At 41.7% G+C, this 17,344-nt stretch overlaps 1 protein-coding gene across 3 annotated transcripts in view; it reads right to left on the reverse strand.

The window, feature by feature from the left end:
- Positions 1 to 238: 238 nt before the first annotated feature.
- GANC (glucosidase alpha, neutral C) overlaps positions 239 to 17,344 on the reverse strand; it is a 47,553-nt gene continuing 30,447 nt past the window's right edge. Inside the window, exons 15-25 of one of the 3 annotated variants that reach the window (XM_050954938.1) lie at positions 16,797 to 16,940; positions 16,274 to 16,370; positions 15,849 to 15,950; positions 15,112 to 15,355; positions 12,477 to 12,541; positions 11,060 to 11,136; positions 5,592 to 5,666; positions 4,653 to 4,766; positions 3,836 to 3,948; positions 2,636 to 2,739; positions 239 to 1,169 (exon numbers count right to left, since the gene is read on the reverse strand). In XM_050954938.1, coding sequence (XP_050810895.1) covers positions 1,060 to 1,169; positions 2,636 to 2,739; positions 3,836 to 3,948; positions 4,653 to 4,766; positions 5,592 to 5,666; positions 11,060 to 11,136; positions 12,477 to 12,541; positions 15,112 to 15,355; positions 15,849 to 15,950; positions 16,274 to 16,370; positions 16,797 to 16,940 — 1,245 coding nt within the window. In that variant the 3' untranslated portion in view covers positions 239 to 1,059. Of the gene's footprint in view, positions 1,170 to 2,626; positions 2,740 to 3,816; positions 3,949 to 4,652; positions 4,767 to 5,591; positions 5,667 to 11,059; positions 11,137 to 12,476; positions 12,542 to 15,111; positions 15,356 to 15,848; positions 15,951 to 16,273; positions 16,371 to 16,796; positions 16,941 to 17,344 lie in introns of those variants that run through there. The other 2 variants (XM_050954937.1, XM_050954939.1) reach the window with 2 other exon arrangements.

Raw genomic sequence — 17,344 nt, forward strand, 5'->3', positions numbered from 1 at the left:
ATCTGTAAGAGCAGAGCTTTTCTCGTGCAGGCCTTCTATTTAAACAGTTGGTACTCATTCAAATAAAACCTTGGGCAATCGCCCCAACCAACACATATTGGGGGTTGGCAGGGTGGGAAAAAGCATTGTAATAGAAAGTGTTTATGGGAGTCCAGCTAATATCCAAAGCCAATATTATCCTTTATAATATTTAGATTTTTATAAAGTCTAGAAATAAATATTCAATATGATTTCCCCATTCCCATATTATCCTTTATTCACGCACATCACCTGGTACATACTGCCCTCACAATCCTTAACTTTGGGCTGAGTTCAGATTCAACAGCTGAACTGTTCACCCAGCTCTGTTATTTACTTTCCCGTAAACAGACTGTAGGGCTGTTCCTTGGCTTGTAGGCTAGGGTTGTGGGGACAGAAAGGGAATGCTTGTAACAGAAGTAATCACACTCATTCAAGTTGGTTCTGCCCAAGATAGTTTGCACACAATGTCCTAGACATACATTTTAGTCCTTTTCATTTTGCATAGATTCATCAATGCTCTTTGATAGAGCTGATTCAGGGCTCCTCCCCTCCTCCCTCTCTGAAATGCCCTATTTGCTGAACAGTCAAAATAGCCGTGATTTGCAGACACATAGAAAACTGCCTGAAATTTAAAAACTAGAAATTCTTGGGTTTAAGACCTTGAAAACCAGGCCCAGTCTCTTCCACAGCCTAATGGGGGACTTTATTGCATGGGTGTAAGGGAGCGCAGAATTTAGCTCACTGCCTGCAGAATCCTGTCTGCCAAAATGAAACCAGCCTTAGCAGGACAGCGATGAGCCTTTTCCAGTGATATGATCGCATTACTATTACTTTTGCCAGCTACTGACCAGGGAAGAGCTTGTCAAATCTAGATTAAATCAATTTTTTTTTTAAAATGTTAAGAAAGATTAGTCTGGGGCTGCTATAGTTCTGCCTACATTATTTCAAACTAGTCAGATTCAAGAGAGAAATTTAAGTCCTTCAGAACCATTTCCTTTCAACTTTCCATCCAGTTCTTTGAAGACACAGTTTCTCCTCTCACTTGATGTGAATTTCCCAGTCAGCACCAACATTTAATAATAGTTTTTCGAGTGTCAACATGGAGGTCTTGGCATCATATGTGAAAACCACTTCTTTGTCTTTCCCATCTGAATTGCAATAGGAGAAGAGAGAGTTTATGACGCACTCTAAGAAAACCTCTTCTGAACAAAGTTATACATGATTGCCTTATTTCTCTCACTCTTATTGGGTCAGATTATCTCCTTTGTTAGGCCTGGAGGTGATAAAAGGAGAGCAATTACTGGCTAAATCTCCAGTATACTCATAAGGGTGCATCAGAGTCTATGGTATCACCTCTTCCTTTCTCCAACTCTGCAAACATATGCTTGGGGCTCCATGTTTTTTTGGGGGAAGCTACCATTCTGAACCCTTATCTTCTCTTATATCCAAGGATTTTCCTGCAGAAATAACAGAAGTGAATGCTTGTTTCTGCATTAACTGTCACTTTTTGTGCATTAGTAGGGGTAGAGACAGGTGCAGACAGGCACAATGACATTATGATTCCCAAAGGGGAAAGGGAGGCCTGGAGGGATAGGTCCTCTGTGTAAATTTTGCTAGCTTTCCCTAGGCAGGTCCTTGTAGAGTTCAGTGGGTTCTGCACTGTCAGAATCTGTGAACCCTACTGCGTCAGCGAGAGAATAGAAACTTTTGTTCTTGCCTGCAAATTTCCTTTCTTGGACCAGTCTGATCAACCCTATTTAGGGGTCTAAGAGTGTTGTTATTAAGCTGTATCTCCAACTGCATGCTCTGTAAAACAAGGTTATCTAAATTTGTTAATCCTGAAGTATGGCAATTGTCACTGTTGACCAAAGTTTTTTTTTGGCTCTGGAAGTTATCACACTGGTGGGCCCTTCAGTGGGAGCAGCCAACCACCTTGTCCCTGATTTCCAATAGCAGCAAGGTCTCTTCCTATGGAGACACTGGCGCCTAAGTTTCAGCGCAGTTCCCTAGTGGGCAGGTATAATGAAAAATTATCACTCCCACTACATGACACGCACTACCTGGTCCTCACACGAAAAGGAGTTAACCCCAGCCTCCATTTCACTTTTCCTTGCACAGATGCTCAGTGGAAGGAATGCTGGAGAGGCAGAAGGGGGAGAATGTCTGGGGCAAGGCAGGACTCCCTCCCTGGGCTCGGAGAGCTAGGTTGATCCCCAGGCTGAGACAGCTTTGTTACCTTGTTTGTTTTTTGTTTTGTGTTTATCAAGACTTTCTCCTAATGAATGCACCTTACAGCCGTTTGCTGTGGTTTCTGCACAATCAAGCCACCAATTTACACACTAGTTGCAACAACTGGTGCTTTAGTCAACACCTTCAGTAGAGGGGCCAAGGATTAACTAGGCTTGCAAACTGAACTACCCTCTTATCCACAGTGATGGTCCCGCAAGAACAGGGTGGGATATACTGGAGGGACAGCACTGGGAAGCTTGTACTATTGCTCCCCATGCTTATAGTTTTCCTTTCAGTGTTGTCATCTGCCACCTTTAATTAGTGCTACCATTACAGTAAGATTTTAAAAAACTGAAGTGAAGTATAAAATACTTGCCTCTCTTACCCTGGAGACTGACTGTCACAGATGTGGGTTGCTTTTGAACTCCCAGAATTAGTACCCGTTCAACTACACATTGTGTGTGGTACTGCCCAATTTCATCAGCACAGCTGAAAAAGAAAACAGACAGTCTCAGACACAGCAGTTTCTACCTGTGGTTGGAGAGCCAACCCAGGCATAAAACTTGGAGGGACAAACCACTACTACAGTCGCTTATTTCAGGATCCAAAACTCAGTTTATTTTCCCTAGCATTCTTTTTCTTGAGGGAGGTGTGATATTTTTTTCCCTTCATCACCAACTGCCTAATGGGTGCATAAGTGGGTTTCACAAGCTCCTGGTTACCTGGATAGCATCAGAAAATGATTTAAATAGATACAAATGGTGAAGGGCCTGTCTGTGTGATTCAGTCGTGCCTGCACTGAGGGGACTAATCTGTGTTTCAGTCATGTTACCCAAGCCATTCTATGATCCTGCTTTAAGGTAAGTTTCATAGTACAGATGATCTCTAACTCACACTTAAGAGCTGAAGGAGCAAGAAAAAAACCTGTAGGTTAATGATGGTGCTACGTATCCATCTGGAGAACAAATTTTGTTACAGTAGTTGGTGGAAGTCTGGGAGTGATATATTTGAGACATTTGCCTACTTACAAGCAGTTGTGGATATTTTTGGTATTTAGCATGCCTGACTACCCTCTTTGTTTTTCTATGCTACTATTCTCTTGCCATACATTTTCTGATTATGTTTCAACATTTCCTTCCTTGGCTTCATTGCTAGTAAGTATTTGTCCCTGCATTATTTGTAATCTCAGAACATAGTCTTTATTGATATGGTTACCCCAACACTATCCATAAAATGATTGTATCCCCTACGTGTCTTCCCTTTGCAAAACTCTAAATTTAGCTTCCTCAGTCTTTCCCATATACCTTCTTATCTAATCCTTGGATCCCTGTTGCTGCCCTTGGTTATATTTAATTTAGTAAATCTGTATCCTTCTGAAATAGTGTGAACCAGAGCTGTACTCACTATTCCAGGTCTGACTGTGTATGCAGAGTACCTCCTCTCCAATTTTGCATGTGAAACTCTCTATCCCTGGGGGTTCTTGAGCAATGGACAAGAATAACACTTGCACATTTGTTGCTAAGTAAAGTGAATTATAAAAGGGGTTTCCTTTTATGGGGATTTTACCTGCAACAGCTGCCGTTACCTGGAAGAGAAAACATTCTTGTGGAAAGTGAATTTCCTGTGCAGGAATTGCTTCTTATGAAGGTACTGAAATGAATGCCCATCATCCAGATAGAGCTCACCTACTGCAAAGTCCTATGGGACACATCAGATGTAGAACAAAGTTAACAGAAGCCTGAGTGTTGGACAATGAAACTGAAAATAAGCATCACTATATGCTGAAGTTAACAGTTAGAAGCCACTAGAACCGTTTATGATCTCTGGTAGGTTAAAACACTCCCTTGAAGAACAATCCAGCATTACTAAAAGAACATTCTGGATGTTATGGTTTTGTAAATTCATTGTGGTGTCTGTGCAGTACTTTCCGCTGTTGGCTTGTATTTAAAAAGACAGTTGCTAAATTCATTCTCTCTGGGTCTGAAGAGGAAGTTTGTGGCCTGAAGCAATCCAGCACTCCTCTCCTTTCTCCAAGCTGCTGGAGGGTGGCTGACAAGGAGAGGAAGGGCCAGGGGAAGGTCAGGAAATGCTTTACTTGTGCAGAAATCCTAGTCACATGTTGAACAAACAGTTTGCGTGCTCTGGCATGAATCCCAGCACAAAGAGTGGAGCCCAGACCAGTGAGAAGAGGGCCAAGTTTCTCCACAGCAATCTGGAGGAGACTGGCTCTTCTTCTAGCTGGTGTGTAGGCAAGCACTGTACTGTGCTGGCTGAACAGGCAGAAGGAGACCTCCTGTTCCCTATAAACCAGGTCCTACTGCTAGAGGGCAAAGAGGAGCAGTGACATGATGAGACCAAAAGAGACAGAACAGGTGTATAAACTAAATGTAATCCCAGAGTACCTTGGAGTCCAGAGCAACACGGAGTTCGTAAGAAATATCTGTCATCCATTCAGTGGATCTTCCTACTGTGGTCTTAAGGGGCACCACACTCCCCCCTCGCTGGAACACTGGAATCTGCCAATAACAAAGCCAGGGTAGAAGAATCCAAGTGTGGAAATCTTAGTGCTATTCTCCGATCATTTAATTTTAGCTTATTGAGGAAAAAATTGCAGCTGTTTCTTATCACCCATAGGACACTTCAGCAGACAGCACGTTGATGAATAAACTCTATTCCGCTTACAATTCATCTTCCCACATGCTTTTCCTGTCTCAAAATCATCCCAACAACATTTGCTGAGATTGCCCACCCTGTACGGTGTCTGTCTTCTCAAACAATAGCATATATTGGGGGCCATGATGTAACTGGGTCCATCTGAATAAAGGACATGGGATACTGACAAAGATGGTACATTGCCCTCCTCTGGTACAACAGTTGCTATAACTTACATGGATAATGGGCACAGAGTCCAGTGCTGATGTTCATGTAGTGCTTGAACAGTACGAAGTCCCACCTAGAAGTGTGAGGGTGTCCAAGTGAACCCTCCTTCGCTACAAACACAGTTGAAATACTTTCTGCACTTTCAGCATTTCTACTAAATAGTCCCTCTAAGTGGGAGGTGCAAGAGGGTTAACTGTGGAGTTCTCTTCTGACATAATTAGCCCCTTCTTTATCTATCTGAGCCTGCCGTGGGTGCTCGTATTAGCACTTTGCTGTTTCTTAGTTTGAACCATGTTGCCTAGAGCTAAGACAGCATCTTTTTTTTTTCTCCACAGAAACTATTTTAATTCTCCTTGCAGGACTGCAGCCTAATGTCACTATTCGGATTTATGAGTGTTTGAGAGAAAATCTATTTTAATCTATCAAGCCAATAAAAGCAATGTTACAAAACAAAAACGTACACTCTCCAGTGTTACTGGGATCTTTAGAGTTCCTGAATAGTCCAGTCGTCTAAATCTTCTGAAGTCATACCACACCTACATCAGGGGAAAAGGCAGAAGAAACAAACATAAGATATATATTACGGAAAGATCTGATACCTCTGCAGGGGCATTTGCTTTGTGAATTCATCACTGGCTGTCACTGTCTTTTACTGTATTCTTGTGATACAAGGAATAGCATTTAGTGTGCTGAGTCCAAAGACCTTTCCAAGAGACTTAGTAAATGTGCATTACACAGATACACAAAATGGAGAATGACCTTTTCTAGAAGTTGCATTTGCTCTAATAGGCTGCAGGTGCTAAGCAACAGTGTCATTCACAAAATGATGAAACTTTTAAAAAATAGTTTGAGAAAAAAATCCAGTGTAAGCACATTTGTACCTTAAAATTATCTAAGTTTTCCACAGGCCTCCAACTTGTGTTCTGAGGTATGTGCTATGGACCAAACCTCTTTAGTACACACTTCCAGATTGTTTTGGCTTTAGGGCCTTTGCAATGAGTATAAGAGACAACAGGAACACATGGTCTATTTCTCATGAATTTTCAGCCTTTTTATGTTAAGTAAAAGGGCTTTTCAGTTCAGTGTTTAGTACATATGAAGGGTTAAATTTAGGCTGGTCTGACAACTGAAACCTTCTCGTGCAACAAGCCAAATGCATTTCTAGGCACCCACACAGCATGTGATTTTCACATTGTCCTTGAGAGATCATGCCCCCAGTGTAAGGTTATTCAGTTTTTGATGTTGTCTGAATAAATGCTGTAAACTGTATAAAGCAGGTCAATGTGGACTTTTCTCTATTATCTGGGAACTAAAATAAGGCAAACAAAATAACTACCACCTAGACGTCACGCTTGACTGAATTTATTGGGATATTCTAAAGCATGCTGCAAGAGCAGGTCATTAAAAATGACCATACAAAGCACCCTGTGCCTCTGCACCATAGTCTCTGACAGGATTAGCTGTTATAGCCATGGCAGGCAGTGAATTTCTATACAACTCTTAACTAAAAAAAAAAAAGTGTTTGTCAGAGCTTCCTGAGAGAGACCCTAAGCAATCTTTCCCATATTTCTATACTCTGCCTTATCTCAAGCACAATTATCAAAGAACTCCTAGTTCCTGAGATATATTGGGGAGAGCCACAGGCTTCTACTTGACCTTTCATACTCAAGGCTATTCAGTCCTCTCCTTTTCTACCGGTCTTCCCATTCATCTGCCTCCAAAATTAGATCTCAAGCTCCTACTCAGTGCAATGATTTGCATTCGTCAGAGCGGATTCCCATGACATGTGGGAAATCTAGTTACTTGAGATGCTGAGAAAATTTTAGTCAACACTTAGCCATGGAAGCTGAAGAAATCTCTCTTCTCAAAGTACCACCTCCACAACCTCTGATTCTGAAACCAAGTCTTCTATGCAAAAGCACATTGCACTGCCATCATGTGGAGAACAACTTTCTCTTCAGAGAGGCACTGACTTTTTATAAGTGTATGAGCGAGTTTGCTGTGCTTAACTGGGGCACAGAACAACAGTCTGCCCTGCAGCACTTGCATTATTACTACTTAGACTGAGGTAGTGGCCAAAATGTGTTAGTTGCTGAAATTACAATACCTGCTCTGAAGAGCATGCAGTCTTGGGTAAAAAGAATATAACACACAAGCAAAGTGATCACAGTGACAGGCACACAGCAAGATTATAAGAAAAAATTTGTTTAAGTTCCTTTCCTTGCATACTTCCTCTACCATCCATCCCCCATGTCTTTTCCCCCAGGTTCAACTCAAATGTCCTTCCTATCCTCCATCCCAACATTTGACCCCTTCCTGCAACATAAATGAAAAATTAATCCTAGGAAAAGGAAAGTAAATAAATAAGCAGACAAGTTCATCCAAAGCCCAAGATTTGGTGGTGATGAGGGACTTCAACTATCCAGATATATGTTGGGAAAATAACACAGTAGGGCACAGACTATCCAATAAGTTCTTGGACTGCATTGCAGACAACTTTTTACTTCAGAAGGCTGAAAAAGCTACTGGGAGGAAGCTGTTCTAGATTTGATTTTAACAAATAGGGAGGAACTCATTGAGAATTTGAAAGTGGAAGGCAGCTTGGATGAAAGTGATCATAAAATCAACGAGTTCACAATTCTAAGGAAGGGTAGAAGGGAGTACAGCAAAATAGAGACAATGGATTTCAGGAAGGTGGATTTTGGTAAGCTCAGAGAGCTGATAGGGAAGGTCCCATGGGAATCTAGACTGAGGAGAAAAACAACGGAGGAGAGTTGGCAGTATTTCAAAGGGACACTATTAAGGGCCCAAAAGCAAGCTATTCCGCTGGGTAGGAAAGATAGAAAATGTGGCAAAAGACCAGCTTGGCTTAACCACGAGATCTTGCATGATCTAAAAAATAAAAAGGAGTCATATCAAAAATGGAAACCAGGACAAATTACAAAGGATGAATATAGGCAAACAACACAGGAATGCAGGGGCAAGATTAGAAAGGCAAAGGCACAAAATGAGCTCAAACTAGCTACAGGAATAAAGGGAAATGAGAAGACTTTTTATCAATACATTAAAAGCAAGAGGAAGACCAAGGATAGGGTAGGCCCACTGTTCAGTGAGAAAGGAGAAACAGTAACAGGAAACTTGGAAATGGCAGAGATGTTCAATTACTTCTTTGTTTCGGTCTTCACCAAGAAGTCTGAAGGAATGCCTAACACAGTGAATGCTAATGGGAAGGGGGTAGGTTTGGAAGATAAAACAAAAAAAGAACAAGTTAAAAATCACTTAGAAAAGTTAGATGCCTGCAAGTCACCAAGGCCTGATGAAATGCATCCTAGAATACTCAAGGAGCTAATAGAGGAGGTATCTGAGCCTCTAGCTATTATCTTTGGAAAATCTTGGGAGACAGGAGAGATTCCAGAAGAGTGGAAAAGGGCAAATATAGTGCCCATCTATAAAAAGGAAAGTAAAAACAACCCAGGGAACTACAGACCAGTTAGTTTAACTTCTGTGCCAGGGAAGATAATGGAGCAAGTAATTAGGTAAATCATCTGCAAACACTTAGAAGGTGGTAAGGTGATAGGGAATAGCCAGCATGGATCTGTAAGGAACAAATCATGTCAAACCAATCTGATAGCTTTCTTTGATAGGATAACAAGTCTTGTGGATAAGGGAGAAGCGGTGGATGTGGTATACCTAGACTTTAGTAAGGCATTTGATACGGTCGTGCATGATAATCTTATCAATAAACTAGGCAAATACAACTTAGATGGGGCTACTATAAGGTGGGTGGATAACTGGCTGGATAACCGTACTCAGGGAGTAGTTATTAATGGTTCCCAATCCTGCTAGAAAGGTATAACAAGTGGGGTCCCGCAGGGGTCTGTTTTGGGACTGGATCTGTTCAATATTTTCATCAACGACTTAGATATTGGCATAGAAAGTACGCTTATTAAGTTTGCAGATGATACCAAACTGGGAGGGATTGCAACTGCTTCGGAGGATAGAATCATAATTCAAAATGATCTGGACAACTTGGAGACATGGTCTGAGGTAAACAGGATGAAGTTTAATAAAGAAAAATGCAAAGTGCTCCACTTAGGAAGGAACAATCAATTTCACACATACAGAATGGGAAGAGACTGTCTAGGAAGGAGTATGGCAGAAAGGGATATAGGTGTTATAGTGGACCACAAGCTAAATATGAGTCAACAGTGTGATGCTGTTGCAAAAAAAGCAAACATGAATCTGGGATGCATTAACAGGTGTGTTGTGAGCCAGACATGAGAAGTCATTCTTCCGCTCTACTCTGTGCTGGTCAGGCCTCAGCTGGAATATTGTGTCCAGTTCTGGGCACCGCATTTAAAGAAAGATGTGGAGAAATTGGAGAGGGTCCAGAGAAGAGCAACAAGAATGATTAAAGGTCTAGAGAACATGACACATGAAGAAAGGCTGAAAGAATTGAGTTTGTTTAGTTTGGAAAAGAGAAGACTGAGAGGGGACATGATAGCAGTTTTCAGGTATCTAAAAGGGTGTCATAAGGAGGAGGAAGAAAACTTGTTCACCTTAGCCTCTAAGGATAGAACAAGAAGCAATGGGCTTAAACTGCAGCAAGGGCAGTTTAGGTTGGACATAAGGAAAAAGTTCCTAACTGTCAGGGTGGTTAAACACTGGAATAAACTGCCTAGGGAGGTTGCGGAATCTCCATCTCTGGAGATATTTAAGAGTAGGTTAGATGAATGGCTATCAGGGATGATCTAGACAGTATTTGGTACTGCCATGAGGGCAGGGGACTGGACTCGATGACCTTTCGAGGTCCCTTCCAGTCCTGGAATCAATCTATGAAACTTAAGTCAGCTAGTATGTTGCAGAGGTGTAGGATAAGTATAAAATTAAAGAACTACATTTACCTTAAGTTTGGTTAAGGAAATATATATTTGTTGTAAAGAAAGACCCAGACTAGCAAGAAGAAGGAAGGCCTTGAAAATAATAAATAATAAGGCCAGAAGGAATGAAGTAGGGAGGATGTCTGGTTCAAAGAATAATTAATGAGATAAGGGGAAGTTTCTAAAAAGAAAGCCTCTGACCGAAAGGGATGACTGCAGATGGTTTTAAATAAAACAAAGTGAATCTGTCTTAAAATGAGCCAACATGGCCCTTCCCCACCTCACACACCAGTGTTAAAGCCTGTGTAAACCTAGGTGCAATGGGGAAACTGTTGGACAGCTAGAGGGAAGGGAGGAAAAGCCTTGGGAAGAAAGGAGGTGCTAAATCTTATCTGGATTAAGACTGGAAATAAGGTGAACTGTCTCAAATTGGTTTTTAGCTGAAGTCAGCAATTGGCAATGACATCACTTGTTAGTTAAAAGGGCATAAAAGGTAAACTCTTAAAGGATTCATTGCTAATACCTGCCTGACCATGTTGGAGCCAGCCAATACGGATCTAAACACCCCTGGGTGTAGTCCATTTGTAAGTATCTTGATCAAATATGTATACATTTTTGTTACTGTTTGGATATAGTAAATTGCTTATTAGTTAGGGTTTGTAGGCATGTTTAGAGCAACTGTATAAGTATCATTTGGCCTTTGAATTTAATAAAGGAATTTATGATTAAATTCATGTTTGGTGGTTTCCCATATTAATAATTCCAACAAGGTATCATGGAAGGAGTGGGGCTTAAGGAGGGATTTAAATTAGAAGAGAGTAATAGCTTGGGGTGCTTGCCCAGGGAGGGTAGTCTATGTGTAGAAAGTACAGAGATTGCTGCGCAAGAGACAGACAAATGGGGAAGAGAGGCCTTGAGAAGGGGACTTGGGTTGCCGCTAGTAGCAATATCACTTATTGGTTACGCTGGGATAGAGGAGGACTCACGAGAATGGAGTTAATGCACTTTCTTTGATTCAAACATTAGAGTGGGTTCTTAGTTACCCATACCTCATCTGACCCAGGCAGCAAAACATTCACTGTAGTGGCCTTTTGTTCAATGACTGGATGCACCAGTAAAGCGTTTCCTGGAAATAAAAGATACAAAAGAAAATTAGAAGATGCAGCATAGCCTGTGAATAGGGCATTGGACTGAGACCTCAAGGAGACCTGGGCTCTATTCATGGCTCGGCTACTGGCCTAGTGAGTGACCTTGGGCAAGTCACTTCACCTCTCTGTGCCTCAGTTACCCCATCTGTAAAAAGGGGATGATACTGACCTCCTTTGTAAAGACAGAACTGTGAGATCTACTAATGAAAAGTGCTGTATAAGTTAATAATACCTATCTCTTATATAACTGTTTTGCCTTTACTTAAAGATTCCATTGTGGGGCTTAATATTTAAGGTTGAAGACTACAGACTTATTGGATAAGATTTTCAAATGCACTTAAGGGAATCAGATGTTCAAATCTCTTTGAAATGCAATGGGAGTTGGGCAAGTGCCTAATTCATTTAGGTGCTTTTGAAAGTAGTACTCAGTGTCTGTAAGAGTTATGACCATGCAATGTTTAACACCAGCATAGAATCCAAAACTATGGAGTGTTATCAATATGTTAACAATGGACTCCCACAAAAATGGTCCCTCTTCACAGACGATAAAATCCAGGGTCCTATGGGTTAATGTGCTTGCACACAGGACTGGTGAGGGACTGGGGAATCAATTAATATATTTTCGTATTTAAAAAAAAAACACTTTCTTACAACCAGAAGCAAGGAAGAAGGAAACCTCATTTGGCAAACAAACTCCTTTTCAATGCACTTCATTGGAAATGTTTACACTTTTTTCTGAAAAATATATTGAGTAGGTTGATTGCATAGTTCAGTGTTCAAAGATCTGTAATGGACAAGGATGTGTGGGAGAAAAGTTTCTGAAGTTCTAACACTTGGAACATTCAAAAAGGTTAAAATTTTGCTCTTAAAGATGTATTTTTCTAGCTCAACCCTGGCAGGGATGATTTATTAGAGTCCACAGAGAAAGTAAATTCCATCAGAGGCACTGAAATCACTCCAACCTCGCCATCAGCTCTGGATAATTAGTTTAGATGTCACACCTGATGTAGGTTGTGGTTTTAGATGCTGGAACTAAGTTCCATCTCTGCCATATGGAAATGAGAGCCAAGATTTTCAAAAGCGACTAATGATGAGTGCCACAATTTTTTCACCTCAATGTGAGACATATTTAAAGGAATCTGATTTTCAGAAGTGTTGTGCATTCACCCTCTGAAAATCAGGCCTCTTTAAAATATCTCTCACTTTCAAAAATCTTTGCCAGGGTTTTCATACTTTTTGCTACTGTAATATGCAGAAGTGCTTAACTTTGAAACTTAAACACCAGCTGATGTCTGGATTTAGGAAATGGTTAACTTACCCAGCATGTATTCGTCTTCCACACCAAAAGTTTCTTGTTCCTTGGGGAACTCTACCCAGAGAGGCCTGTAGAAAGCAAGGTGGAGTCTTGTCAGTTTTTTCTTTTCCATTGGACACCTCTGTGACTCAGCTGGAGTCCACAGGCTCCCCACCATTTTCTACATTCCCACTCTCCTACAAGGCCCATTTTGTGACTACCGCCATCCAACCAAGGAAGACTGGACACATTTCTCATCTGTCCCTTTAAATGCCACTTCTTATACAATCATCATGTTTCCCAGCTGAACGAGAGTTAAGGCACTTCCCAGTGTATCTACTGCAAGCAAAAAGCTGGTCTAACTCAGCCTCCTCCGTAGACTCTTGCAGGCCAGATCACAGTATTTGGGCTACTCAGTGAGTGTGCTCAGTCTAACTACTGTTTGTTTTTCTTTTTGCTCTGGTTTTGGCATGTGTCTCTGTTTTGCCCTTGGCAACCCTGGGAATCCTCTCCTTTCCTGATGAACTCATATAGCATCGATCTTTCTTCTAGCAGAGGGGAGATGGAGATGACTTTCCTTCAGAGACCATCAGCATTGCTCCTACATTGGCTCATTTCTGGGGGACAGTCTCTTTTCTTCTCAGCAGCTGACTGTGCTGGCTTGACAGCAATCCTGGGTCTTGTTGGTCAGGGACTGAGAAACCTGACTCAGAAGATGAATTGCATAGTAATGTGGTACGCTAATCACATGGTCACTGCACAGGCCTTCTTTTGCTTATTTATAATTCCAAATGTTATGATAACAATAGCTCTTTCTAGTTAGAAACAAGAACTGGAGCAATTCTGTGCATTCTCTCACAAACAATGCCTGCCTGACCAGCTTACTAATAGGCATACTGTTTAATGGTGCAACATCACTGTTTGTTGGCAAAAAGAAGGAGTACTTGCAGATTTTACATTCTGCTTGCCTTCATAAACCAGTGAAGAAAATACCACACTTCCTTTTTAGTTTCTGAATTTGCCACAATGCTAGCTATAACCATGGCAGTATTTATTATTGTATATAGTCAACATGGGCCTGATTTTTAGAAAGGTAGAAGCCTAGGGGATGGTTAGATGCTCACCAGTATATACAAATGGGACATTTGTATATGCAAAGAGCCAGACAGATACTCCCTTTGGCTCTTGTAGTGCCTGAATGCACAAATCAGGTTCACAACTGAGTGCATCCCAGAGCTTCTGTCCTATTAAAAGTTAGGCCTTATCTTTAAATGCTTTTGCATTACAACTAGTGAAGAGAAATTTGAAAAAAGGACAGCAATTCTAGTGCCATTTGTAAGAGACAAAAATATAAGAGAGATTAGTAATATTTATTTTCTACTGATGTGACTGTTGCACGCAGCTCCATGGAGACCTCTCATTATAGACTGGAAAGTAGCACAATGGAAGCTAGTTTACTAATTTAATGTTTGTATTACATTACTAAAGGAAAAATGATTATAGGAAATGTGGCATGGCATATACCTCATACTTGAATTATCTATATGAAATGAACTCTGGGAAAGGTAACCCAGTTGGCCCAGTTTCTTCAAATGAACCAAAAGCATTTACCAGAGAGAGAAAAGGCAGTCTTTGAAACTTTCAGGTAAGCTTAGGGAACCACTGGCAGTATTTAGATACGGATAAGAATAATGATAACATTCTTCTTGGGCTCTACTGTATTTTAGAAATTTAGCTAAGACACTATGTGGTAATCAGGGTTGGCCCTGGCTTTTTTGCCGCCCCCAGCAAAAAAAAAAGGGGGGGGGTGAGGCCACCGGAGCAGCAAAGCAGGGGGGAAAAAAAAAAACCCGGCCTGGCTGGAGCAGCAAAGTGGGGGGGCGGAAGGAAACACGGCGCAGCTGGAGCGGCAAAGTGTGTGGGGGAACACGGCAAGGCTGGAGTGGCAAAGCGGAGGGGGGGAACAAGACAAAAGTGGCGCGGTTGGAGCAGCAAAGCAGGAGGGTGGGGGGAGAAACAACGGTACGGCCAGCAAAGCAGAGGAAAAACAAAACAAAAAATCCTACAAGGCGGCCGGAGTCAGGGGACTCCCTGTGCTGCAGAGTACGCGCCCGGTCTAGTGGAGGGCAGGGGGAAGGGGAGGGAGCTGGGGGGAGAGAGAGAAGAGGCCGGCCAGCGCTTCAGCGGGGCGCTTCCCATGCGGCCCCAACCGCCACGCCGCCTGACGGGAAGGATCTGCTCTGCTCTGGTCAGCGGGGAGGGAAGGACACGGGCTGCCCTGCCAAGTTTGCTGCAGGGCGCTCCCCTCCTCTGCGCCGCTGCCCCCTACAGGGTGGCTGGAGCAGCGAACAAAAAAAAAAAAAAAAAAAAAAAAAAAGCGGCCCTGCCGCCCTAGGTTTGCTCAGCTGGTGTCTGGAGCCGGCCTTGATGGTAATGGTTTGTTTAACTCATGTGCTCAATTGCTCTCTTTAGAAAATGAATGTATATATTATTTGCTTTTAAAAATTCAAATTGAAAGTCACAAAAGTAAAGAAGAGTAATTTAATTTCCCCCCCGAAACATCCATCTTGACACAATTATAAAATTTCCTGGCTCATAAGAGGGGCCTTTACATAAAGAGCAATACAAATAGTTTTAATGTATTTCCTTATGATCTTACCTCATGACTGGCTCAGCAGTGGTGTGTGCCCGGTAGAACAGTGAATACAAGTAGGGCAGAAGGGTGTAGCGCTCTCTAATGGCTTCTCTGATGATCCGTGTGTTCTCATCCCCAAATAGCCATGGTTCACGCCGTTTGCTTTCGATATTGGCATGGCCTCTGAAGAATGGTTGGTGTGCACCAGCCTGATACCAGCGAACAAGTAGCTCTGGTTCTGGGTCCCCAATAAACCCGCCCACATCAGCTAAAATTTAAAGAGACATGTTAACCGGTTTATGAAAGTGTTCTGCAAAAACATGAATTTCTCTTATTACAGATCTATAAATACATTAATGTAATATGGTACCTCCTATCCTGCTGAAAGGCAGCTGCTTGGCCACACAAAGTGAAAAAAATTATCGGACTCTTAATTGATGGTGAAACAGGTTGATAGCATTTAGAGACATAGTGAGTGGTTTTCCTTGTCACAGGGGAAAATTATACTGATGCTCATGGAAGACAACTCCAAGCTGTCAGTTCAAGGGACTCACATGCTAACAAAGATGCATATGCAAAGGAAGGAGAGAAGAATGCTACTGGGAGCTGTAAATGGACTAAATACAGGAAACTGTTTTGAAACAGATTGGAGTGTAGGAAAGAAGTGGGTTGTTCTGGTTGTTGTGTGTTTAAATCTTGAGAGTCAAGCTCAGTAAGTCTGGTGGCCTGCATTTAGTGAAGAATCCAGCTAAACTCCTTACCTCCACAGAATGAAATTCCTGCAGTGCTGATTGTGAGCAACATTGGAATGGAGATTTTTAAGTAACTCCACTCTGCTACGTTGTCTCCTGTCCATACTGCACCTGGAAATACCAGTAGCAAGGTTTCAAGTTTACACACTGAATTCAGGCCTGTAGGTCAATTTATACTTGCAATTAGGGGGAAAGGAAAGAAGAAAGTGACAAGCTAATAAATTTGCTTCAAGTACTCTGCTGAATTTAAATTGGTATTCTATATTGTTTAACAGTGTGATTAAAACTGCAATTAATCACAACTTTTTAATCTTGTGATTAATTGCAATTATTTTTTAATTGTTTGACAGCCCTAGTACCAGGCCTAGCATGCATAAATAAATAAATAAAGCATTACAGAAAAACATGATTTCATGAAGCTTGTCCATGCTTACCATACTTCTGTGATCCGGCAAAGAAAGATCGTGTGAGGACAAATGGCCTCTTCTGTCCCCCAGAGCGTTTGATAAGTCCTTCTGCAGTTGCCATTTGCTGCAAAGCATAAGAATAACTGACAAGGAGATAACCTAATTACAAACAGTATATATCATACTCCTGTTGTAGACAATTAAACGCAGGAACAATATGAAATATATGTCTAGAAATAATAGTAATTATTATTAGTTAAGTACTCACAGTTTGTTGGAAGACACTAGAACAGGGAAAAATATAAAAATACTAACTGCATATGTAATAGATTGATGTCCTTACACGTTGCAGTAGAAAGATATGCATGAGTGCTATCACTGTTACAGGTCTTATCATGGAGAAGCTGATTCCAAAATACTGGCACCTAGTACAACAGGGCCCCAATCTTGATAGGACCATCTGAGCGCTACCATAGTACATATAATAAAAACCATCATCATCCAGGATAGAGTATCTCTGGCAGTAGATTTTTGTCTTTAGGTGTCCTACCTGGTAAAAGCCATAGAGATTGTGAACCTCCCGGTGTTCCCAGTTGCCATGGTGGACAGCATCTCTCTGCATGGTTAGTTCTGCCCCTTTGAAGACTGAAGGCTCATTCATATCATTCCATACAAACAGGATGTCAGTAGAGCCCTGTGATACAAAGTAACATTTAGGGTACATTTAAGTTATTAGGTTAATCCAATGTTACCTGAACTGCAGTGGTGGGTGGTGCTAGTGTAGGGGATGCACAGGAAGAGAAGCAACAAAACAGGGGCACTGCAAATACGCTCCCATAGCTCCAAGTAAAGCTGAGGGCGACTTATGGAAATATGTCTGTCTTCCCTCTCGTCTCTCCTGACAGCCCCATATTCATCTGGCCACAAGAGCAGCTTATGTGTACAGGGTTGCAGTCCAAAAGCTTATTTGAGCTTTTCAGCTCTCATAGCACTCAGCTGAAATGGCCCTGTGGCCGAGTGCACATACATGTGCAACCAATAGATGCCTCAAGCTTCACAGCAAGCAGAATGTTGTCTTCTTGTGAGTGATGGTGGGCA

Source organism: Gopherus flavomarginatus, chromosome 5, assembly GCF_025201925.1.
Source record: "Gopherus flavomarginatus isolate rGopFla2 chromosome 5, rGopFla2.mat.asm, whole genome shotgun sequence".
In the NCBI taxonomy this organism is placed as follows: domain Eukaryota; kingdom Metazoa; phylum Chordata; order Testudines; family Testudinidae; genus Gopherus; species Gopherus flavomarginatus.